This window comes from Lonchura striata, chromosome 15 (genome assembly GCF_046129695.1).
Source record: "Lonchura striata isolate bLonStr1 chromosome 15, bLonStr1.mat, whole genome shotgun sequence".
Classification (NCBI taxonomy): Eukaryota; Metazoa; Chordata; class Aves; order Passeriformes; family Estrildidae; genus Lonchura; species Lonchura striata.
The window spans coordinates 404,656-428,304 of record NC_134617.1 but is presented as its reverse complement, the minus strand read 5'-3'; the positions used below and the strand labels follow the sequence as shown (position 1 = coordinate 428,304).

General features: G+C 53.4%; 1 protein-coding gene across 2 annotated transcripts in view; it reads right to left on the bottom strand.

The window, feature by feature from the left end:
• Positions 1 to 268: 268 nt before the first annotated feature.
• PPP2R2B (protein phosphatase 2 regulatory subunit Bbeta) overlaps positions 269 to 23,649 on the bottom strand; it is a 60,720-nt gene continuing 37,339 nt past the window's right edge. For both annotated transcript variants that reach the window (XM_021543084.3, XM_021543085.2), the window contains 8 exons: positions 13,495 to 13,592; positions 12,090 to 12,255; positions 10,706 to 10,818; positions 5,929 to 6,106; positions 4,425 to 4,589; positions 3,346 to 3,515; positions 2,727 to 2,818; positions 269 to 2,201 (listed from right to left, as the gene is read on the bottom strand). In XM_021543084.3, coding sequence (XP_021398759.2) covers positions 1,922 to 2,201; positions 2,727 to 2,818; positions 3,346 to 3,515; positions 4,425 to 4,589; positions 5,929 to 6,106; positions 10,706 to 10,818; positions 12,090 to 12,255; positions 13,495 to 13,592 — 1,262 coding nt within the window. In that variant the 3' untranslated portion in view covers positions 269 to 1,921. The remainder of the gene's footprint in view (positions 2,202 to 2,726; positions 2,819 to 3,345; positions 3,516 to 4,424; positions 4,590 to 5,928; positions 6,107 to 10,705; positions 10,819 to 12,089; positions 12,256 to 13,494; positions 13,593 to 23,649) is intronic.

Sequence of the window (23,649 nt, the reverse complement as noted above, 5' to 3'; positions counted from 1 at the left end):
GCACTGGGGCAGGGGCTGGGAGGGGCTGGCAGCTCCTCCCAGGGCTGTACCCAGAACCGAGTTTCCTGTGCAGGGGGGCCCTGCCAGGAAACCTGTTACACAGGTTACCCTGTTACACAGTACCCCACTGTCCCTCGCCCTCAGGGGGACCCGAATCCTCGGGCCTCGGGGCTCCTCTGCTCACCCCTCATCAGCAGGGCCCTGGCCACCCCCCGCCGCTGCAGAGCCCCGACGCGCGAGAGGCACAACAGGCATCGATCCACACAGACACGTTTGGGACAACTTTACTTCTGACACCGCAGCGTAGGCTTTCCTTACAGAACCAAAAGGGAGCATTTTCTTATAAAACGGTGCTTTTACTCTTGCTATTTTATTTTACCATTTCATTTAAAAAAAAAGTTACTCCTGAAAGCTATCCCTTGGAACACATCCATAAGCCAGTGCACTTTGTTCTTCCCTTGGGATGGCTCCTCTGAAAGTGGTGTGTGGGGCCCTGCCTCCAGCCAGCTCCTGGTCTCCATGCAGTCCATGAGCTCTGTGGGTGTGTAGCAGTTCCTTTCCCTGGTCGGGGCATGCCATGAGCCCCATGGTGCCCGCAGAGAGGCTCAGGGGACACCTGGCCGTGGTGACTCGTGTCCGATGCCTGAAGGCCTGGGGTGCTGGGGGTGCCAGGTGCCCCTCAGGAGGGATGGCAACAGGGTCACCCTTGTGGAGCCACTGCCGAGGTGACGGTGTTGAATTTTGTAATTTACTTCATTTGCTTCTTGCTGCAGGAACAGTTTTCAGATTTACAAAAAATCCAGTCAATCTTTTTACCGAACAGTTGTTCAAGTAAAGAGGGACCCGACCAATCTGTAAAGTAGAAAGAGGCAGCCTCGCCATGCAAAGAGAAAGAGTTACCGGTTTTATTATTATTATCATCATTGTTATTATAATGTAGGACTGCATACAGCCTCTCTCTGACACAGTCAGGGGCTAACAGCAATATACAGTTGGATTTTTTTAGGTCATAAATTAGCAACTTATACTTTATCTTTAAAAAATTGAATAAATAAATAAATTAATTAAAAAAGAGAGAAAGAGAGAGAAAGAGAGAGAGACAGTCAGTCATGACATGCAAGAGCTCACAACAAAATGAGAAAAATGACCAAAGCAAAGCCCAGAACTGCAGCAGAGCCCAGGGTTGGTTTGGTTTGCGATCAATGCAGGTCGGAAGCATCGTTTATAAAGGTATTTAATATACCAAAGAAGGCACCACAGTATCTACAAAGCCAAAACCTCAGGAGGGTTCTGGGGCTGGGGGGGCAACCTGGCTGGAGCAGACACATCTGGAGGTGCAGCACATACCCCCTGCCCCTTAAGCTTGTCCATTGCAAAACTGAACTTTTCCATTTTATGTTTGGTTTTGCTGTCTCTGTTAGTAAAACACAAAATAATTGTAATAAAAAGACAAATGTGGAAAATGGCAAAGGGAGGCAACATTCCAATCTTCCACACAACAGGTGGAATATTTCTGGGATCAGGTTTAAAGCAATTGCAGTGGGACCACTGCCACCAGAGCTGGCCAGAGCCCACGGGCTGTTACCCCATCAATCCCTTCCCCAGCTGACAGCCCCCTCCCCATCACCTCCTCAGCCACCCCAGCACTGCCTGGGGACAGGGACAGCTAGGCCTGACTCCCTCCCACTGCCCTGTAAGAAGTCTCAGCTCTCCCTGTGTAAATCTGGAGTCTGGGGGGTGCCCCCAGTGGCCCCTGGGCCGGAGTGCCCCAGCGCTCCTCTGCACAACCACGAACTGCAGAGCAGGAACTGAACAAAGAACAGGAAGGAAAGGAAAAGAAAGAAAGAAAGAAAGAAAAGGAACAGTTGAAACCTTGTGTTCACTGGTATCAGTACATGAGACTCCTAAAGACCTGGTCCTCCTAGTTAACCTTGTCCTGGAATATGTACAGGTTGTTCGTGGCTGCCACAGCGATGATGTTCTCAGAGGGGTGCCAAGCTGTGTGCAGGATCTTTTTGCTAAAGTCCAGACTGTCCACACTGATCTCGTCTTTCCTGCGCTTTCCACCCACACAGACCTTGCGGGGTTTGAGGATGGCACGGGGTTTGCTGTTCTCCCGCGACGCCTCCAGCGTCACGTCGCGCTTGGTGTTGCGGTCAAACATGCGGAAGAAGTTGTTGTAGGAGCCGGTCATGATGACGCTGCAACGGGGAAGGACAGATAGACAGAGGGTTTTCACACCTTTTCAGAGGCAAACTGCAGGTGACCAGAGCAAGACTGAACATTCAGAGGCATAATGAGATTTGGGTAAGACTTGGAATTTGTCTCAGGCCCAGTTGTGATTTGTCAGCTCACTCTGGCTCAAACAAAAACCATGGCAGCCCTGCTAGGGGCTTGCACACTTCCTGCCACCTAGCTCGGTGTAAGTCACACCCGGAGACTCATTATCCCCAGATTCTGGCAATCTGAAGCTAAACCCATCACCACCTTCTTCCAGCCGTGGGTGACACAGAGAGGTGTAACTGATTCTGTCTGGGAGAGAGTGGGACCCTCAGACATCCCCACTGCATACAGGCTGCAGGTGTAGGTGGTCCCTGCTGCACCCGTCCAGACCCCACGCCCAGCCAAAGGCCAGGGAAGGGGCTGCCCAGGGGCCAAGGCACCCCTTGGGCCAAACCAAGGCGAGCATCCCTGGGCTGACCGCAGCCGCAGCGCCGCGTGCTCACCTGTCAGAGCCGTTCCAGACGCACTCAAACTTGTCAAAGATGCAGTCGTTCTCGTACAGTGAGCAGAGCTTGCTCCGCAGGTAGTCGTGGACCTGCCGGGGGGACGGACAGGGTGAGCCCCCACAGTGGCCAGCACAGCCCAGGGGCTGGCAGACAGCCCTGGCTCACAGGGGCTGGCACACCCAGCCCAGCCCCACGCTCGCCACAGCCCAGCTGGCAGCGTGGGCACTGCCTGGCATCCTGTGCCCTCCCACAGCCACCGTTCTTCCCCAAGCACTGCCAGGCACTCTGCACATGGCTTGGGCACCCCAGGCAGTGCCAGGGCACATTGTTGGCAAAGGGTGACAAAGGGCTACTGCTCTGCACAAGGCCTCCCACCTGGCTCTCCAGCTGCCAGCTCCTGAGCTTTCCTCACCCACCCCCACCCTGGGGACATGGTGACAACTCACCAGGCCACTTGAGCCCACATTTAACAACTCTGCTTTCCACCATCTATGGGCATAAAGCTCCCACACAACAGGTGCATACCCGGCCCTCCTGCCACTGGCCCGGAGTGTGGCTCAGGAAAGAACGCAGTGGGTGCCCCAGTGCTGCATGCACCTGGCTGTGTCACGCTCACCTGGTAGGTCTCAATGGGCCGGTTCTCCATGTTCAAGTCCCACACCTTGACAGTGAGGTAGTCCCGAGTCATGATGTACCTTCCACTGTGGCTGAATTTGACATCAGAGATTGAGGAGATGATCTCAGAAAAAAATGACCGGTTACTTGGGTCTTCGGGCTCTTCAAAAACTGTGCAGAAGGAAAGAACAAGCCCCAGCATCAGCTGAGGCAGGAGCTCCCTGATCTCAGGCAGGGATCTGCCACCCTATCCTAGCACCCCAGGAAGCTTCTGGGAGAGAGCACTTGCATGATGCTGTACCCAGCATCCACGTGTGCTTAGGTTTATCACCCCACCACCAAGTCCTGGAGCTCCAGTATAGTGGGGAAAATGTCTTGAAATGCCCATATAAATGATCTCTACAATGCAGAAAAGGCGCTGCTCACAGCACAATGCAGAGCTGCGGCCTTTCACCACTGGCAGAAACCTGGAGGCTTTTTCCATATTAAAAGTGAGAGCAACAAGAAAAAACAAAGCTCTCAGGCAGGCAGGAAGGCAAGCTCCCAGCACACACACACACACACACACACACACAGGAGATCCAGCATGGGGCTCCCAGCACTCACAGGAGATCCAGCATGGGGCTCCCAGCACACACAGATCCAGCATGGGGCTCCCAGCACACAACTGGTGCTGCCCAGTCCCTGAGTGCGTCTGTGAACCAAAGCCAGTGGCCAGGCAGGGCAGGGGCTTGGGACAGCTATTTAGCTATTTTTGCTTTGGGCTGAAGGCTTTTGTGTGGCTTTGCTCCTGCTGCAGAAGCAGATCTGGGCTGCTGAGCTCATGGAAAGGATTTCTGAGCACTAATTCTCTCTTACACAACAAACCTACTTTCTCTGGCACTGAGCAGGTGCTGCCCTGCCCGCAGCAGCTCCTGCTGCCAGCTCCCTCCTCCGAGCAGCCTGCCCAGCTCCCTCTGCACTGGGGGCAGCTGGGCAGCGGCCATGGGGATGGCAGCCCGGGACTCGGGGGAAGGAGGCGCTGGGGCAGACCCAGGCCCGGGTGGGTCTCCATCCTCCCTTTCTGCGGGGCACACTCACACTTGGCGTGGCGGTCGCAGAGGGCCGCGGTGCGCATGTCGCACAGGCGGATGGTGCCCTTGCTGCTGCTGTACACGAAGGTGTTGCAGTGGTGCGGGTGGAACTCGGCCGCCGTGATCACCTCCGTCAGCTCCTCCATGTTGGCCGGCTTGATGTCCACGATGTCTGGCGGGGCCGGTCAAGGAGCCCACGCAGCCCGGCCCAGACTCCTGCCGGTGCCTCTGCACCGTGCAAACCTCACCCGTGCAAACCGTGTGCTCCGGGCAGGCACCACCATCACGGGGCAAACCCGCAGCGTGGAGCGCCAGCCCGCACCAGCAGGGCAAGGCCAGGATCCAGCATGTCTTCTAAGCTGGGAACCCCAGCTCTGGTCCCACGGCCCGAAGACCCTCTGTGGCACATGGGACCTGATCTGCCCACCCACGCCAGGCCTCGGTAAGTGTCTTTGAGTGCAACATCGCCACGGTGAGTAACCACACTGAAAACAGTGTGGCAGCAAAGCCCAGGGCACAGCAACCGACAGAAAACCCCAACCTAAGTCCCTTGGGCCATGTGAACTCCCAGATGCTTGCCACAGATTTAATACTTCTCACCCTCATCCTTGCACATAAGCAGGCACCACAGCCCTACTCTCCTGCAGCTGCTCAGAGCTCCCATAGCCACATGCCTGTCACTGCCGAAATCCTCTCCATCTGCCTAAGCCATGCCCCAGGGATTTCTCAGCAGGAAACACCATATAAATACCATCAATGATTCGTGCCCTGTTTATTATTTCCGATGTGGCTGTTACAAGTGTGACTGTCACAACCTCATTTGTAGAGCAGTGACTGGCAGCCTGTCACCCGCTGCAGGGTATAATGGTGCCACAGCATCACTGCTTCCATCCTCCCCAGGCACCATCACTGATTCCATCTTCCCCAGGCACCATCACTGCCTCTATCCTCTCCAGGCACCATCACTGATTCCATCTTCCCCAAGGCATCTGTCTCCTCCATCACCTGCAGACCACCCCCCTCTGCCTGCCCCACCAGACCCTGCAGGCAAATTCAGAAATGTGTCACCACGGATCGGGTGACAGCAGCAGTGGTGGCAATGCCAGCTGAGCCCTGTGCCATGGAGGGAGCAGCCCCATGTGAGTGCTGGATGCCTCGTCTGCTCACAGCCTGGTGTCCCACCAGCATCACAGGCAGAGATGAGAGGGCAGTGCCTTGAGAATGACACGTGGGCCTGGGACCTCCAGTGCTCTGCAGTCAGGTGCACAGCAGGCAGCAGTATTGCATGCTTCTGAACTCCTGCCAGAGGGTGCAGCAGTATTGCATGCTCCTGAACTCCTGCCAGAGGGTGAAGCTCCTGCAGCGAGGCACCACAACCGGTGTGGGGCCAAGGAACTGCGGCACTGCCCGCTCTGTCCCCATCCCCATGGGCATGGGCACAGCCCTGCTGCTTCCCTTGGGGCTCTCTGGGACCCAGGCCCGTCTCCAGAGCCACACGCAACAAAGGATACTAAAACTTTGATTTGTGATTTCAAAATTCCACAGGTTTATCCTCAGGTCATCCGCTGACATGTAGGTCTCATAGTCGCTGTTGACGGAGATGGAGTTGATGTGGTAGGTGTGTGCGTTGGCGAACACCCTCCGGGGAGTGGCCTCCACCATCAGGTCCATGGGCCGAAGCACAGGGACCTGCAGGTGAGGAGAGAGGTCAGCACCCATGGACGGGTCCAGCCGGCTGGCACGGCGGGATGCCCTCACGGCGTCCCACGGAGCTCCGGCTTCCATCCACTCACTCCTAACAGGCTCTCTCCAGGGAAACTAACGCCTTCCCACGTGCTTGAGAGAAGGACAAGCAGACCCAAAAAACATCTAATTTTGAGAGAGGCTCCAGGATGGTTAGAGCACAGTGAAGCACTGAGAGCCCAGAGCACCAGGCTCTTGCTGCAACAACTGTTCCAGCTTTGAAACAAAAAAACAACCAAAGAACCCCTTCTGCCTCATTTTGTCACTGTTATCCAGGATCTGAACTTCCTGGAGCATTTCTGACAGAAATACCTTGCTTGACAGAGCCAGGTCAGCACATTTTTTCTGTAAACGTTTTTGCATTTGTCCCACAGTGAAGTGATGGAGGTAAGAGATGAGAAGGGACAGAGCGAGGGACACACAGGTGGGATGAAGGGAAGGACCAGGAACAAGCTGTGGGTGTTTGCCTTTAGATAAATCAGGATAACCCACTGGGGAGTGGGGAGAGGCAGATGTGTGTGAGGAGTGGGCTCAGCAATAGCTTTGGACACAGTTATGAAGGCAACACCAGGAACGTGCCAGCCCATGCTCCTGCTTCCTCCAGCTGCTGCATTACCTGTATTATGTGTGTGCTGCTGAAGAGATTCCCCTTGGCTGCAGAAGTGGGGATGGGGGGTCACAGCCAGCTCGAGTGGCACAAGCTCAGAGCCTGAGCCTCGTGTGACGAGCCTGGGCGCTAATTGCACCCAACACGGCCAACGATGCATCGTGTGAGCTGCTGGATCCTGCTCAGCCAGCTGGGGTGGGGGACAGGGACTGCAGGGACTGCAGGGACAAGGACCAAAGGGACCACAGAGACCGCAGGGACTGCAGGGACCAAAGGGACCAAAGGGACCGCAGGGACCAAAGGGACAAGGACCACAGGGACAAGGACTGCAGGGTGACTGGAGCAGATGGTGAGCTCGCTCCCCAGCAGCAGCACAGGGATCCTGCAGCACAGGGGAGCCTGGCTCGGGACAGCCAAGGGGAGCAGATGCCCAGCCAGGCCTCAGGCACAGTGGAGACACCAACAAATGGGGCAATGTGACAGCAGCTGGAACTGGTTCTTGTGGCAGGCACAGGCCAAGTCAGCTTCTGCCTAACCCACCCAGATCAATCAGCGCCGCCACAACAACCCCGGACAGCAGAGACCTCCTTGTGCATCCCTGCTCCAGCTCCAGAGCCCACCTGAGGACAGGCTCTGGTGTCACACACACCCATTATTAAATGGTAATTCAATTTAACAAAGCACATCAAGTAGAAAGACTGTGTCAAAGAAAATAAAACACTAATGAATTCAATTACTTTCTGTTTTCAGGAGGGGGCAATGCCAGTCACTTTTCATTTAAAACAAAGTAAGTCTTAATTTTGATTTCTGCTTTTAGCAGGTACCCCATGCCGAAGCCCTCCCACTCACTCCAAGCACTCGTGACACTTGATTCCTCTCCCTGTGCCTGCTGAAGGCTTCCCCTGTCCTGAGTTAATGAGACACTAACCCTTTCTCAAGCTGTGAAACTCATTTTCTTGATGTCTGGGGTGGAGAGAGTTGGCATGTCCCAGGCCCTTCCTACCACCTGCAGTCCTGGGTGAAGGACCAGAGCGCAGGGACGTGGTGCCAGGGAGTGCCCCTGGCCCCATCAGGCTTCCCCCTTCATTGTCTGTCCTGCTGCCTGTCCCCAGATGCTCCCTGCAGGAAAGCTCTGCCTGTGGCCAGCTCTGCCACCCCTGTCAGGAAACCACAGAGCTATGGCTGCACTGTCACCCTGGCAAGGTGGGGATCGGGCAGGCACCTCATGGATTATTTACTGGAATTTTTTATGGCCGCTGCTCTGGCTCAGGTTGGGAGTTAAGTGTAAGTCCAGTGCAGTCCATTGTGCCCAGAGGGTTTCCATGGAGGAAACTGGCTCAAGGCCGGGGCTCAGCGTGCTCCACAGGATCTGCTCAAGTGGGATTAGTCAAACTGAAGCTCGGATTGACCCCAGCCTTGAGTCTCTGAGAAGGAAACTGTAATCCAGTCCCTGGCAAAGCAGGGAGCAGAGAAGTGCTCAGGGATAAACCCAGTGAGTTTTCCACCTGCCCCAGCAGCCGAGCTCCTCCAGGCACACTCCCCAGAACGCATTTCCTACCTACATAAATTACATTCTGTGAGGTGCCCAATGCCACCTTAAGCTTAGCATTTTGCAGATGAAATGAGCATCCAACACTATTTTCACGGCAGACTTCACAGTGTGAAGTGACAACTTCACACTGCTCAGAATTTTGTCACGTTTGACCTGCCCTGTGACATGCAGAAGGGACCTTCCTGCAGGAGGACAAAGCTGCTGCCTCACTGCTTGTCCACTCAGCTGATGGAGCTGTCGCTCCCATCTCTTGTCCCTGCCTTGTTGTTGAAATGCTCTGCAGAATGTGTACAAGGAAAAGAGGCAAATCTCTCTGCTGAGGCAGAAAGGAACAGCAGCACAGCAGATCTCTTCCAAGGCATTTCCCATCACAGCCACTCTGGGACTGCTGTCAGGGGAATCAGATGCAGTGGGCCACAGCACAGCCTCCCTGGGAAACTGTGCACAGGGGCCAAGAAATCTGAGTGCTTCCACAAAATGGGAGACACAAACCAGGATTTATCATGGAGATTGCTGGAACACAGAGAGTGCAGTGTCAGCTCTTAAGAGAGGGCTCTGTGACAGGCACAAACACGAAGAAACAGGCACACAACAGCCCTGCCCACTGCAGCCCCAGCAGCAGCACAGCCTGCAGCAAGCACCCACTGCACCCAGCAGGGGCATTGGGGTGCCACCCCAGACTGCCGTGTGCTGGGAGCCATCAAAGCCAGCACATCTCTCTTTGAAAAGGTTCAAGCCCTGGATTTCACTTGTGTTGATTATTTCCTACTACGTCCCAAGGCACAGGTACAACAAGTGGTACTCAGGAGCACACCGAGGCAGTTACATGAGGTCAGAGGGCTGCAGCTGTTAGACTGGGGGGAACTCAAATCACCAGAGCTCTTCTAATGACAGCAAACACCTAACTAAACAGCCTGAGCAGAGTTAAATATTCCTTTTGCACTGTGTGGGTTAGAAATTCCTCAGAGGATGATGCTCATCAAGTGCGTTTAAACCATTAAGCCAAATGGATGAGAAATTACAGCAGCAAGGTGCATTTAAAACACTTTTTCACTTGTCTGTGGTTGAAAATTAAACCGTGGATGGATGTGGCTTTAATTTAAAGCATACCCATCACAGGACTATTACATGTCAGATTTACACAAAGCTGCAGCAAAATGGTTACAGCTATGTAAATATCTAAGTAAAATCATCAAAACATTAGATCAAATGGAGCTGGTGGAAGACTCCTCAATCTTCTGTCCTCAGGGACCACAGGCACTGCACAGCAGATACCAAAGAGCATCACACCACACACTTAGGACGTGTTTGACCTCCCAGTGCCCCGTGCCTCTGCCAGGGGCAGGAATGGCAGTCCCTGACCCTAGTGCAGTGGCAGACACCAAGCAGCAGCTCCTCCAGCCACACAGCTCTGAGCTGCTGCCAGGAGTGCATGGGCTGAGAGTAAAACAAGAGCTGAAACTTTCAAGGCAGTGAGTGGACTCCAACTCTGTTCAGTTCTCTGATATTTCAGTACGACTTTCTACATGGGAAAAAGAAATCCCAGGGCCTTCCCAGTGTGTTTGGCCAGTGAAGGAAGCAGCAGCTGGGATAACACCCTTAACACTGCTGCCTTTCCAATCCTGCCTCTCAGCTTGCCAAGGGCTGACAGCCCCAGCTCTGACAGCCAGGCACCAAGCAAACTTCTCCTACAGGCTGTCAGGTATCACCATGTTAGGCTGGAAATGCTGCCTGAAACATAACAGCAGATACACATCTACATGAAACAAATGCTCTCTTGCTTTGTAAAGGAAAACACTGCCAGTCACCAGGAGCAACCTTGTACAGAGACCAGAACTAACTGCTGCCCAGGATTCTCAATGGCTTCATGCACAATGGAACTGGGACCCATAAAGTGAGGTAAGCACAATCATAGTAATAATTTCATATGTATAAATATAAAACCCACAAGTACTCAAAAAGCAAATTCTGAGAGGGTGTTAATAAATTACAAGCTGGGCTGTCCTGATTAAGGTCATGACCAGGAGGAAAACTCATTTGAAGGAGCAGCAGCTGTATTTGGGAATGCTCCGAGCTGGGAGAGCTTCTGCCCAGCCCGTGGGCAGCACAGCATGCTGTGGCACTGGGGTAGCAGACACGGGACACACATGGCACTGGCAGCCCATCTGCCCAGCCCCAGCACAGCCCGGGCACCCAGGGCAGCCCCCTCGCCCTCTGCCATGCCCGTGCGCTGGGCACAGCCCCGGCTCTGGCATGAGGATGCCCTCCAACACCAACCGAGCGTGGCACGATGGCATTACCCGTCCCAAGGTGACACCAGCAGCAATTTCCATCCACCACCCCGCAGGGAGCGGCTCCTCAGCTACCACGGTCCCCCCACACTCACCCGCAGCACGGTGATCATGGAGGGGTCTCGGAGACGGCCATCCTCATCCTTGAGGTTGTATCCCTCCGGTCTCTTGTCCCGCTCGCTGACCTTCCATAGCTTCACAGTCTTATCTGGGGGAGGAGAGAGGAGAGCATCAAGGCAGCGCTCCCTGAGCCGCCCACCGACAGAAGCACCAAGGGAAAACCCTCCTGTGCCCCCAGTGCCGTGTGCTGAAGAGGTGATGCAGGGATCTGTGCCCACAGCGAGCTGTGGGTGCCCAGCCCTGCGTAGGAGCGAAGCCGTGCAGGGCACACCGGCCTGGGCACGGCCCTGAGACGGGACAGGGCGTCTGGAGCTCACCAGATCACGCTGACATTCCCCACCCAGAACTGGGCAGAGCCCAGCACTCACCAGGACGGAGGGCAGCTCCCTGCCTCCTCCCAGCATCGCACCCGCTGTGCCACAGAGCCCCACAGCAGAACACCAGGAACACCTGGGGTTGTTCTCAGTAACGGGGTGTTCTTTGCTCCCTCCTGCCAGGGACTGCATCCATAGTTTAGCATCACTTCCACCAGGTTTCATACAAAACCCCATCATCCATCTTCATTTTCTCCCTTACACAGTAACTCCAAAGCAGTGCCAATTAATTTTGTTTTTATTAATATGCTCTATTTCGGGGAGGTTCACTATAAAATGTTAGTGTAACAGTAAGAACAAAAAGAAACAGCATAACACATGAATATTTCCAAACTAATTGTTTTGATAACCTGCCTGCATATGGAACACCACCCAAATTGAAGGGTAATATCCCTGTTAATCAAAAAACTGTTTAAAAGCTCAATTAACAGGACATTATGCTGTATAATTAATCTTCATTGCATTTCAATGATTCTCCCCCAAATGAGTTTAATAAGTCTTTGAATTTTATTACAATGATCAATAGAGTCAATTCTATAACACAAAACAAGTTGGTTATGGAAGATAATTAGACCCCTCCTTTTCCTCTGAAGTAATTAAGTCACATCTATCTTAAGGTCCTATTTATCCCAAGTAGTACTCCTAGATCCTCACAATATTTATCAGAACATAACATGGAACTGCTGAGCCCAACATGACAGCAAATTGAAACAAAACACCTGCAGTTTGTCATAAAAAAAGCCCCAAAAATTCCCAGGATCCTGAGAATAAAAAACATAAGTTGTTGTCAGGGGAGAAGCCTCCCTCTCTCCCTGTGAAATACACCTGCTGCACAGGGGTGGAGCTCTGCCAGACCCATTCCCCCAAGACACCTGTGTTACCCTGCAGGGAGACTTTTTAAGAACTATTTTCCAGAAGAAACACCACAGAGAAGATGATGCCTGGTGGTGGGAGCCCCGGGGCCTGAAGCAGCGTGGCCACGTACCGTTGGTGGAGAGCAGGAAATACGCCGCGTTCTGCTGCGGCAGCCATCGTATCTTATTGATCTTCTCCTCAATCTCCAGGCTCTTCAGGTAATCGAACTCTGGCTCGTGGCTCTGGAAGGTGCTGTAGACATTGTACTCTCCCCTGCGGTGGGGCTGGTTCTTGCTCTGGAGGGACAGGGAGGAGCTGGAGGTGTTGGCAGCTGCTCAGGGCTCTGCTGACACCGCGGCTCCCGGAGCGCCCGGGGAGAGCGGGAATGGAGAAGAATGGACAGGGAATGGAGTGGAAACAGAGCAAGAATTGAGTGACAGTGGAGAGGGAATGGAATGGGAACACAGTGGAAATTGAGAAGAAATGGAGAAGCAATGGAGAGGGAATGGAGGAGAAACAGGGAATGCAGAGGGAACGTAGCAGGAATGGATCTCACCCCACTGTCTGTCCCTGGTGAACAGCTTGGACCCAGTGCCAGCTCCTGCCAGGTGCTGAACCCAGCCACAGAAGAGCTGCTGGAAGCAGCTGCAAGTACAGATGGACAACCTTGGTTCGAGTGGGTGGGTGAAGCCCCACATGTCCCCCTGAACAGCAGCTGAGTGGATACATTCAGAATGGTGCTGGAGGCTTAAAGTTCAGGAAAAGCAGTGGAATAATGAAATGAGAGGAAAAGGAGAAATGAACTACTTCTGAAAAGGCTGATGAGGTGTCTGCACATGTGATGGCTAACCACTGAGCTCTCTTCAGTGTTTGTAGAAGTAATTTTAAAGCCTTAACTTTGAGAAAAATTTAAAACCATCGTTGCACCATGACCTGTCTCATGCCCAGGTCTGATGCATTCCTCCCAGCGCAGCTGAGGACAGGTCCCACTGACTCAGAGCAGAGCAGCTAACTGGGGCAGCTTTGGAAATGGTGGGGGCCATCCCAGGTGGCAGGAGCTGGCACAGCTCCCCCAGCCAGGCTGGCAGGGTGCCCACCAGTGCAGGGCCATGCTGAGGGCCAAACACACGCTTCTCCAGCAGGCACAGCCTCCAGCTTCCAACAAAGCATTTGCTAGCACTTCCTGAGTAGAGTTTTGGAAGAAAAACCTAATTGTTGCATCCATCTACACTTTCCAGAATTTTGGTGGTATAAGGGGTTCTCAGGGTAATTTCATCTCTGAGGTGGGCCCTCGTCACACACTCAGAAGTTCTGCCTGATCCCTGCTACACCTGGAGCAGAAGAATGCAGGCAATGTGATGTTTGGAAGGTGTTTGGCAGGAGGAAATCTGGCCCGGGTGATGTTAATGGCTTCTTTTCAGCTTGTAGTGTGTCAGGAGAGCCCTGAGCTTAGGAGTGACACAGGCAGATTAGGGAACAGCAGGACGCTTCACTTAAAAGGATAAAATGGGTATTTTGCATTCGCTGGCACTTACCTCCTGCTCACGCTGAAATATTACAACCCGGCCCCCCTTGTCCCCTGTTGCCAGTAACTCTCCAGTGTGGTTGAACTCAACTGTGGAGATGATGTCAGCTGGTAAAGAGAAGACAAAGACAATTTTAGTCAAAGACTTCCACAGGCATCAGGAAGCACCATGCCCTGTACAGCGACATGCCTCATTGGTGCTCTGTACCCTGTGGCATCTCCATAAATCCCCGTTTCTCTATCATCTTTAACACTAAACGGGCTCTGCACTCTGGAACTATGCTGTCATGGCCCCCTGCCCTGGCCTGTGCCCCACACTGTTCCAGTGGGATTTCCAGGTATTGTCCCTGTGCTAAATGCAGCCTGAGGACTGCTGCCAGCAGCAGGGGCCGAGGGCTGGGCAGGACAGTATGGCATGGCTCAGCATGGCTCAGCATGGCACAGCATGGCACAGCATGCTCCCCTCATGCCTCGGGGAGTTGCCCACAACATTTGGGGTGACACAATCAATTCCTGGGACCTGGGGAGGGCTTGGTGCCAGTGGTGCCCCACCATCTCATCTCAGCACCCGGCTGATGGGCAGAGCTTGCTCCCACCTCGTGCCACCCTCTGCCTGGGGTGGTGGTTTGCCTTCCCCCTCAGAGGAGAGGGAGCAGACAAATTCAGACAACTTTGTCCTCTCTCCCTGAGCTTCTCAGGTAGAACAGCTCAGGTGACCATATCTACATTGCTGCTTTCCTCTGCACATTGCTGAATCTACCACTGCCTACCAAGGTAAATTAAAGTGATGCCTTTCAGCCCTCCATCAGCTGAAAAGCCACTGCACTCACACAGCTCCCCTTCCCCACAAACCAGGGTACCATCTCCAGGGTTCTGGTCTCAGTGGCAGGAGAAGCCAGGGGACACACAGAGACCTGTAACTGCAAACGCTTTAATCTGCAGTGTTTACCCTCGAGGCAACGCAGGCAGGAGCTGCTAATGATTGGATTTATTTGGCCTATTTTTAGAAGAATGTCAGAGGTTAATTCCACAGCAATTACTGCCCAACTGGTGCTCACCCACTGCCTGGGGAACCACACTCCAGCAGCGCGCAGCTGGGGAAGGGGAAGAATGACTGCCCTGGGTGCAGGATGGATTCTGCGATGAACGCTTGGCCATAACAGCTGCCAGCTCACTCCTGCCATTTGCATTCTCTGCCCCTCTCACTTCTGCAGCACCAGGACCGGCAGGGCTGCAGCCCGGGGCTCAGGGCAGGGGCAGCCCCGGTGCTGGCCACGGCTGCAAACACTGGCCAGTGCTCACAGGCTGTGCTCACAGGCCAGGGCACTGCCCGGCTGTGGCCACCAGCGCCCGGAGCCCCCTGTGCACCTCACTCCTGTGACAGTTTGCAGAACCAGAACCCAGCCTGCAATTTCACAGGATGGCTGTTGGGTCTAAGCAAACCCAGCCCTGGGAATCAAACCCAAAGCAGTCTCCCATTCCCACAGGTGACTGCAACCACAGCGGCTGACAGGAGCCAGAGCAAAGCCAGGCACCTTCAAGCACTGAAATTCTGTGTTTGGCACCAAGCGTGGCTCAGCAGCTCCAGCTCACCCTGGCTCACACAGAGGCTTCACTGGTGCAGCAGGTGACCCCCACCCTGCAGAGCACCGCGGCGATGCCGTGGGCAGAGCTGGTGTCACCGAGGTCACATGTGGATGGCCTTGGGAACAGGCTGGGAGCAGCTGCTCCAGCAGCAGCCAGGGAACTCCGTGGCTATGGCTGGGCACTGCTAACATGCACCTCATAATGAGACGTGCTGCTTCCTTCTAAAATTACTCAATTGAAAATGTACCTGTTTTGCTCTATTTAATCCTCTCCATTACCAGCTCCCGGTTTTAGGTCATTCCCTTTTCAATGAATTAAAAATAACTGTGTGATGCAGTGAGGCATTTTTCAGACATGATCTAATGCACCAGCCTGTGAGCAGGGCTATGGTCTGAGACATCAGGGCCAGGCACCACAGACACCCCTGTGACACCCCAGCCCAGCCCCCCATTTACACTGCACCCACAGAGAAGGGGGTTTCATGGCCAGATCCCCCAGACCTGCTGTTTACTCATGCCCACCATCAGGACTTCGGGCAAGGATACCAATACAGCCTGGCTAACTACACCTTTCATATGTTAGAAAAATACCCTAAATATGAGAAAACTCTCTTCTGAGTAGAAGTATCCGACCCAAGCCCAAATCCACCCCAGCTGACAGGAGCATCCATGGTCTGGGCACTGGCTCTTTGCCCTGGGCAGTAAGCAGGCTGGCATAGAAGAACATCCAGAGGGAACTGGGGGAGTCCCACGGAGGTACCAGCTCAGGAGCACAGAGTGGCACCAGCTCCTTTCCAAAGGTGTCTCTGAACAAACCAGAGGTCAGCCATGGCTGCTGCACACCCCACCTGCTGCCCTCGAGAGACCACAGGCTGGTTACTAATGAAAATGCACATGTATTCGTGTTGAGATCATCAATAATTTATGCCCATTTCTCCTAAGGTTCCTTCAGCAGTTTTGTGACAACAGAAAGGAAAAAACCTTGCCTCTTTTTTTGCTTTTCATTTCCTTCATCACCTCCTACACACTCAGTGCCCCAATGCGGGAATTTAAAGCCAACAGTTTCCATGGAGACCCAGCCCGCCCGTCCTCCCTCCCCTCCCATCCTCCCTTCCCTCGGCATCTCTGTGCCTTCATGCTCTCATGCTAAAAATATCCAAGATGGGATTTGATTTCCGCCGTAGCGATACAGTTTTATCAGAAAAATGGGAAATTTACAACACACCCCCTCCCCCTCTCCCAGCGTGGAGGAAGGCATGCTCTCTGCCAGGAACAGGGAATGAATCTCTTATTAAAGAGAAAGAAGATAAACTAGGCAGGCTGCAGTCGGTGCTGAGACCTGGATCCCTGGAGCAGCCTGATCTACCCACACAGCCACCCCTCCTTCTGCCCACCAGGGCAGGGGCCTGGGTGTCACACCCCTGCTCCCACAGCATCCCAAGCGCCTTGTCCTCGCTCCCAAAGCACTGCAGGCACATCATCCCCACTCCTGGCACATCCCATCTGCTCCAGCTTCAGCAGCAGCTCCATGCACAAGGGCCCTGGTCCCACCTGTCCAGGTGGGGAGGCCACAGGACAGCACGCCTGTCCCAGCACCTGTGCCGGGTGCCCGGTGCACCCAGGATGACGGGCCCGTGAGGCCCAGGCCACAGCAGGACAGCGGGGCAGGGACATCCCTGCACTCAAAGCACCTGGCAGAGGGTGCCCCCTGCCCTCCCAGGGGCTCTGCCTGATGCCTGCTTTCCCAGTGGAACATGCCTCCTTTGGGCTAAGAAGTGAGAGGCAGGTCTGTGACCACACACAGTCATGGAATCATTTAGGTGGGAAAACTCTCTAAAATCAGATCCAACTGTTCCCCCAGTACTGGCAAGGTCACCACTAACCCATGTCCCCAGGTGCCACATCTACACATCTGTTACATCCCTCTAGGGATGGTGACTCCATCATTGCAGCCTGTGCCAGGGCTGGTCAGCCCTCCCACGGAAGGAATTCTTCCTTATATCCAAACTAAACCTCCCTCGGTGTAACCAGAGGCCGTTCCCTCTGCTCCTGTCTTTGTTCCTGGAGCACAGCCCCATCCCCCTGGCTGTCCCCTCCTGGCAGGAGCTGTGAGAGCCAGAAGGGCCCCCTGAGCCTCCTTTGCTGCAGGCTGAGCCCCTTCCCAGCTCCTCAGGAACTCTCCAGCCCCTTCCCAGCTCCCTCAGCTGCTCCTCATCAGCCTTGTGCTCCTCACCCTTCCCCAGCTCTGGTTCTCTCCCACAGTCACAGCCAGGCCCAGGAGCTGTCCTGATGACACCATGGAGCCAGTTCCTTCCCCAGACAGAGCTCTGTGTCTCTGGGGCAGCCCCTGCCCTCCCTGCCCTTGGCTGGCTGCTGTGCCCGGGGCTGGTGCTGGGAACAGGAGGGCTCTGGGGGTCCGGGGCCGCAGCTCCGGCGCTCTGCTCTCTTCACTGTGTGTGTAAATCACTCTGTGGACAGCACCACGCACAAAGCCTCCAAGTGCAGATGATAATAAATTGGGAAGCACCATAAATAACAGCAAACCAGGCTGCCAAAGGAAGGATTTAGGTCATTCAAATCCCAGGCTATGAGTTGCCAAATCGAGTTTAATACTCCTAAGTGTGGGGCAATAACTCACCACAGCCACATCCCTCATCCCCCCATTAGACCCCTCAAGGGAGTGATAGCTGCAGGGGTTTACCAAGGAGACAGCCATGTGGCCCCTGACTGGCAGCACAACCAAGCCATGGCACAATGGCCACTCCCTCACTCTGCTTGCCCATGAGGGAGAAAGCAAATAGGGACACAATGGGTCCTGTTAATTGAGGACAAAACCTACATCTGAAACTGCTCAGGATGAAGAAACCGAAGAGTAAATAATGTCTGGTAATGGGAGAGCCAGAGCACAAGTCCACCCATAGATCCCCTGTGGAGGTCTCAGTGCATCTCACCTTCTCTGCATCTCACCATGCCATGGCAGGAGGTGGACCCTGAGCTCAGAAAGGGGTTTTGAGAAGGATACAAACATTAGAATTACAACTGACTAACACAGCCAAATCCTCAGCCTCTCAAGGAGGATTCCCAGGTCTGACCCTCAGTGACAGGCTGTGGGTCATGCTTTGCTCAGAAAATGGGGAGATTCTACATTTCTCTGTTTAAAAGAGAGCTCTTTGGTGTCCCTTTCTGTCTGCCTCACTTAAAACAAACAAAAAAAGAGCTAGTGAAGTGTTTACTCTGAAAGGCATGCGCTGTTAGTGCCGAGGAATTCACCTGCATGGCAGGGCTTGAGTGCAGCTTGATGGGAGCTGTGGACCTACCACTGCTCAGGGCTGGGCACTGCAAGGCACCCTGAAGGAACCAGGACCTTCTGTCCCCTCTGTCAGGGGAGATTTAACCCAGCAGGGCAGCAGCTGCAGCAGAGCTGGACCCCAGCAGGCAGAGCAAGAGGCTCACCCAAAACTGGAATCCAGCTCCCTTCCCTGCCCATGAAAAGTGTCAGAGAGAACTAAAACGGGGGAGAATTCAGGGCTCCTCAGGTACAGAAACAACAGGCTAAAGAGGAAGAAAGCCTGGGCAAGGCCATGGAGCTGAAGGGGACAAGGAAATGGCATCCAAGTCCCACCAGCACAGGGCTAGGTACAGTGTGCAGGAGTGTGAGGAGCATGGGCCATTGATCCTGCCCCAAACTGTGTGGTCCACGGCACAGGGTGTGAGCTGGGAGGGCAGAGGACACCAGAGGTTAAACTGCAGTCTAATGGCATGCAAAATCACATGTGATTGATTGGCATTGATTATCCCCTGCTGAGGTGAATCAAAGCCTGGGAAACGGAAATCAATTCCACTGCATTAAGCCCAGTAAGGATATGGAGCAGGAGCAAAGTGCCCTGAAACAGCACGGCTTGCTGCCACCACAGAGCAAAGGCCAGCGAGCCATGGCATGGCATGGCATGGCACGACACCCGTCTGATCCCTGCATGGCCAGGGCTGTGCTGAGGGAGGGAAGCTTAGTGTTAAAGCACCACGCCTGAACACCTCCCAGCCCTGGGCAGGCCCATCCCTGTGCCCACCATGAGTCCTGCTTCCTGCAGGGGTCTGGCTGGAGCCACGGCTCAAAGGGACCTCCCAGCTGGACCCTGCTGAGCTCTGCTGTCTGGGTACAGCTCCTCATCACGACAACATGGTGCTGCAGAGCTAGCAACAGCTGCTCCTCTTCACCAAAATGGAATAACACTCCTAGACTGAGGAGCTAAAAATACTGGCACATTCCAAATTTCTCTGCCCTTGTTGCAGCAAAGAGGAATTTCGTGCTACCCAGCCTAGACGAAAGAAACTCCCATCTGGCAGCAACCCTCGTGTCACTCAGCGTCCCCCACCAAAGCACCTATTTCAGAATGCCGGCGTGCAAGAATGTGAATTCACATCACTCCACCATCCTGGCCAGGTGTAATTTACTGGACCTGCTGGAAAGGAGAGCTCAGGAGGAAATAACATCATGGAAGGGCTCAGCACAGAGACTCCCAGGGAGCAGAGCTCTCACGGCCCCAGGTGCCTGGGGGAAGGACATGAAAGGGGCAAGTGCTGCTCCAGAGCCCGATGCACCAGTAGAGACCATGCAGGCTCAGGATGGGTTGGGTCATGGACAGGAGCAGAACAAAAAAACAGAAAGGAAACTGAAGGGCAGCCTTCAGGCAGAGCCTCAACTTCGTCCATCGGAGGAGGTGAACAGAGTGCAGCAGAGCAGTAGAACTGCCTTTGGCCCAGCTGCCCTGGCCCCTGGCCCCAGCCAGAGCTCATGCCTGCCCACCAGTCCTGGTGGGTCCTGGGTATGCACACATCACAAAACTCTTCTATCTGCATCAAGATGCACAACTCATTAACTCTTGGATTAATGGCAATTTTTAATTGGTCAGGCTATGAACACCTTATTAAGCTGTTACACATCCCACCTGTGGTGGCAGAACAGCAGTAAATCAAGACAATTAGCCTAGGACCTAGGAATCTCTCCTGCAGTGCAAATAACCCTCACTGTGAGGAAAACCATCAGCTGCTCTAGGGTGCCCCAGAACACCCTGCTGCCAGGAGACCCAAGCAGCCCCACCAGTCAATCCCAGCATTGCCCCAGCTCCGGGTGGCGTGGGAGAGGTCCACAGTTAACAGTCAAGGCTGTGACAGGACAGACCCTCTGCACGTGCACCTGAGATAACCACAAACCATGGTTTACAGAGCATGGCAATTTCTTTTAAGAAATCACAGAATATTCTGAGTTGGAAGGGATCTGCAAGGATCATTGAGTCCATCACTTATGTGACTGTCCCGTCTAGAGGCTGAACTCACACCTTTGGCATTATTTGCACCATGCTCTAACCAACAGAACTAATCTTAGGGGCTTAAAAGCAAACTGATTGAGAGTTGGCTGTTGCTGAACTCCACAATTTCCTGAGTGATTTTTTTTCTCTATTTACTATTTTTTCTACATTATTCATCTTGCACGGGTACATCAGGGCAGCTCCCTGGTGTTCCCAAGGCTGGTCAGAGGACAGCACTGGGCAGGGACTCAGGCTGCCATCCCTGCCCTCCTGCACCCCCTGCCCTGTGCTCAGTGCTCCCCGCACTCACTGCCTGTGCTGGCTCACACTGCCAGAGCATTCCAGGCAACTCATCTGACTGCTCTGTCCCTTGGCTCACTGCAGGATTCACGCTGCCGTCCCTGTGCCAAGAGGCTTAGCAGCACAGCAGACACAACCTCCTCAAAATGGCTGATTTGGGCTTAGGAATAGTGATGGAAAATCCAAGTCCATCTGCAAAATACACCCTTAAAAAAATGAGACTTTGTAAAAAGCAGCTGAGCATCAATCAAGTCCTCCACACTTTCCACACTAAAACCTTTAAAAACTCCAGTGATTTCTGCCACGGAACTGTCTGGGCATTTCTCATACATGGGCATAAAGGCATAAGCAACCCAAAAAGTGGCCTGGTTGCAAAATACCTTCTGAAAACCTGTGATTTCCAGGGACATCACTGGTTGCTGAAAGCCTGAACATCTGACACAGGAAGCAGGAACTCACAGATGGTAACAATACTGAGCTCTTACTATTTACAAGATCTTTATCTGCAGCAGGAACACAAGAGCTGCTTTTCTCAAAAGGTAACACTGTGCTGAACACTGCAGCACCAGGCCTGACCCTCAGCACACCCCTGTGTCCTGGGGATGTTGCCTTGCAAACCCAGGACCCTCTCAGATGCACACCCCTGCATTAGACTCTTCTTACAGACACTGGGATGGATGCTTTCCAGCACACTTCATGTGCCATGCAGTCTTTCTTTCTGGTCATCTTGCTGCAGCCATCTGTTAGCAGATCAGCAAAAACTATTGACTGTTGAAAAATTTTAATTAGAAGTACCCAAATGTCAGCTAAGTGAGTAAAATTCAGGAGCAGCAAGCTTTGCTCTCATGTAGAGCAGCTATTTTCAGCTTACAACCCAATTTTGTTACCATCTTGCTCTGATGTCATTCTCTGTCACATTCTTCCAGTTTGGTGCCCCTGGAACAAGCCCCTTGGCTGAACACGGGAGCACAAGATGCACCTACTGCGACAGGAGCTTCTCACAGAAAGCTGGCACTGGTTCCACAACGGGTCACAAAGCCCATTGCACACGTGGAGACTAAAGTGACGGGTGCCCATGGGCACAGCTGGGCACAGGGTGAGTAAATGGGCTGCCTGCAGGCGGGTCAGCCTGGGAGGCAGCACCAGGACAGAGACACAGGTGGGTCAGCAGGGAGACTCCGTGGGTCTGGCACATGATGGGGAACGGGGGGAGGCAAATGGGGAGTGTGGCTGATGGAATACGAACACCTTCTGCGTGGGAAACCGACCCTTCTCTGCCGTAACCTACCTCCCCGCAGCGAGCACCCGCAGAGCCGCGCCCATCAGAGTGCTGGCAGTTGAAAAAATGTTTTAACGCTCCAATTCCAATTCCATGGGAAAGCAAACACACCAACACAGTGCAGACAATCCCTGGCATTTGCTGCACAGATTTGAATTTAATCAGCCAAAGATGGCAGCGCAACTGGACTGGGGCAGGCAGTGCCACCCAGAGCACTGGGCTGTGCCACCCCACCTCAGTGCCCATGTCTGGGCAGAGAGGATATTTCAAACTGGCATCAGCCACCACAGTGCTCTGGCAGCAGCATTTCCCTGCCTCTGTCCCAGACAAGTGCCACTGCCCATAGCCCCCTCTCTGGGAGGTGGCATGGCCTTTAGCACACCCCACTGCCCTCCTGGTGCCTTCAGGAACCAGCGCAGCTCAGGGTCCTCCCTCTGGGGTGTGCCCTGTTCCCCGAGTGCCAAAGATACCCGTGGCAAGTGGCCACTGTCAGGGTCTGCCTCCACATGTGGCTCAATGCCACTGCCTGCCTCTGTCAGCACTCCTTGCTGGGGCACGAACCCTTCACGAGGCTCCTCAAGAGCTCCTGGTGACCCAGAGCCCCTGCATGGGGCCGGACCACAGCACATGCTTTATCTGCTCCCGCTAAAACTCATCACAAACTAAATTTTCTGCCGACTTTAACATTTCTCCCCATGGAAGAGAGATGTCTGTGCCATCATTTTCAATCTGCTCCTGGAAGAGCTTGTCTCAAGACATTTTCCTTCCAGTATTTTAATTAAACCTTCTTTCTTCCAATTTAGTAGGGTTCATTAAGTGATGTCCTGAGCCACTGAAATGAATTGCTTAAAAGTGATTTGTGCAGCAGCTTGAAGGAGCAGATTGCAGTTATAAATGAACCTCTCTTTGAACTTTACAAGTTTTGCCACTTGGGGTGCAGAAAGCACCCAAATGCCTCGAGTCCCTGGGGAAGGCCCAAGGTCTCTGTGGGCAAGACAGCATTCCTTCCTCCTGCTGGTAAGTTACAGAGAGTGAAATACACTTGTTTATAGACTGCAAGTGTAAATAATAAATATTTATGCTTGAAAATAACAAATTTCATATATACAGCTATCTTTAGTGGAAACAAAACCCTTGTTTGTTACAGGGAATAAATTCCGGGATGTTAGAGGCTTCCAAATATAAGCATAGACGTTCACTAGATCCAGTGAAAACCCTCTTCCTACCAGAGGGGATTTAATTATGTTGATTCTGACAGGGAATTAAAAGTCTTTGCTGGAAGCTCTTTTTCTGGTGTCAGGGTTGTATCATTGAAGCTAAACATGGTGCTTCCCCAGGCAGGATCAGTGGAAAGTATTTTTGACAAAACTGTTGGGCTGAGATAATCTTGACATTGCTCATCCCCCACAGTGCAGAGCTGGATCCGAACCTGGCTGTTCCCAGCGAGGTCCTATCATCAGCACAGCCACACACCAAAACCAGCTAGAGTGCATGGAAAAGTGATTATCTGTTCTAAACTAGCAGCAAGTGTGGAGACAAGCGCAGAGGCAGATAGGAGGCCGGGCAGGGGCAGGAAGATCTCACCTGCCCAGACATGGCAGCTCCTCTGCCAGCAGCTCCACAAGCAGCACAACAGCCAGAGCAGCACGCCCTGGGGACACCTAGACCTCAGGCCACCAAGGCTCCCATTGAGT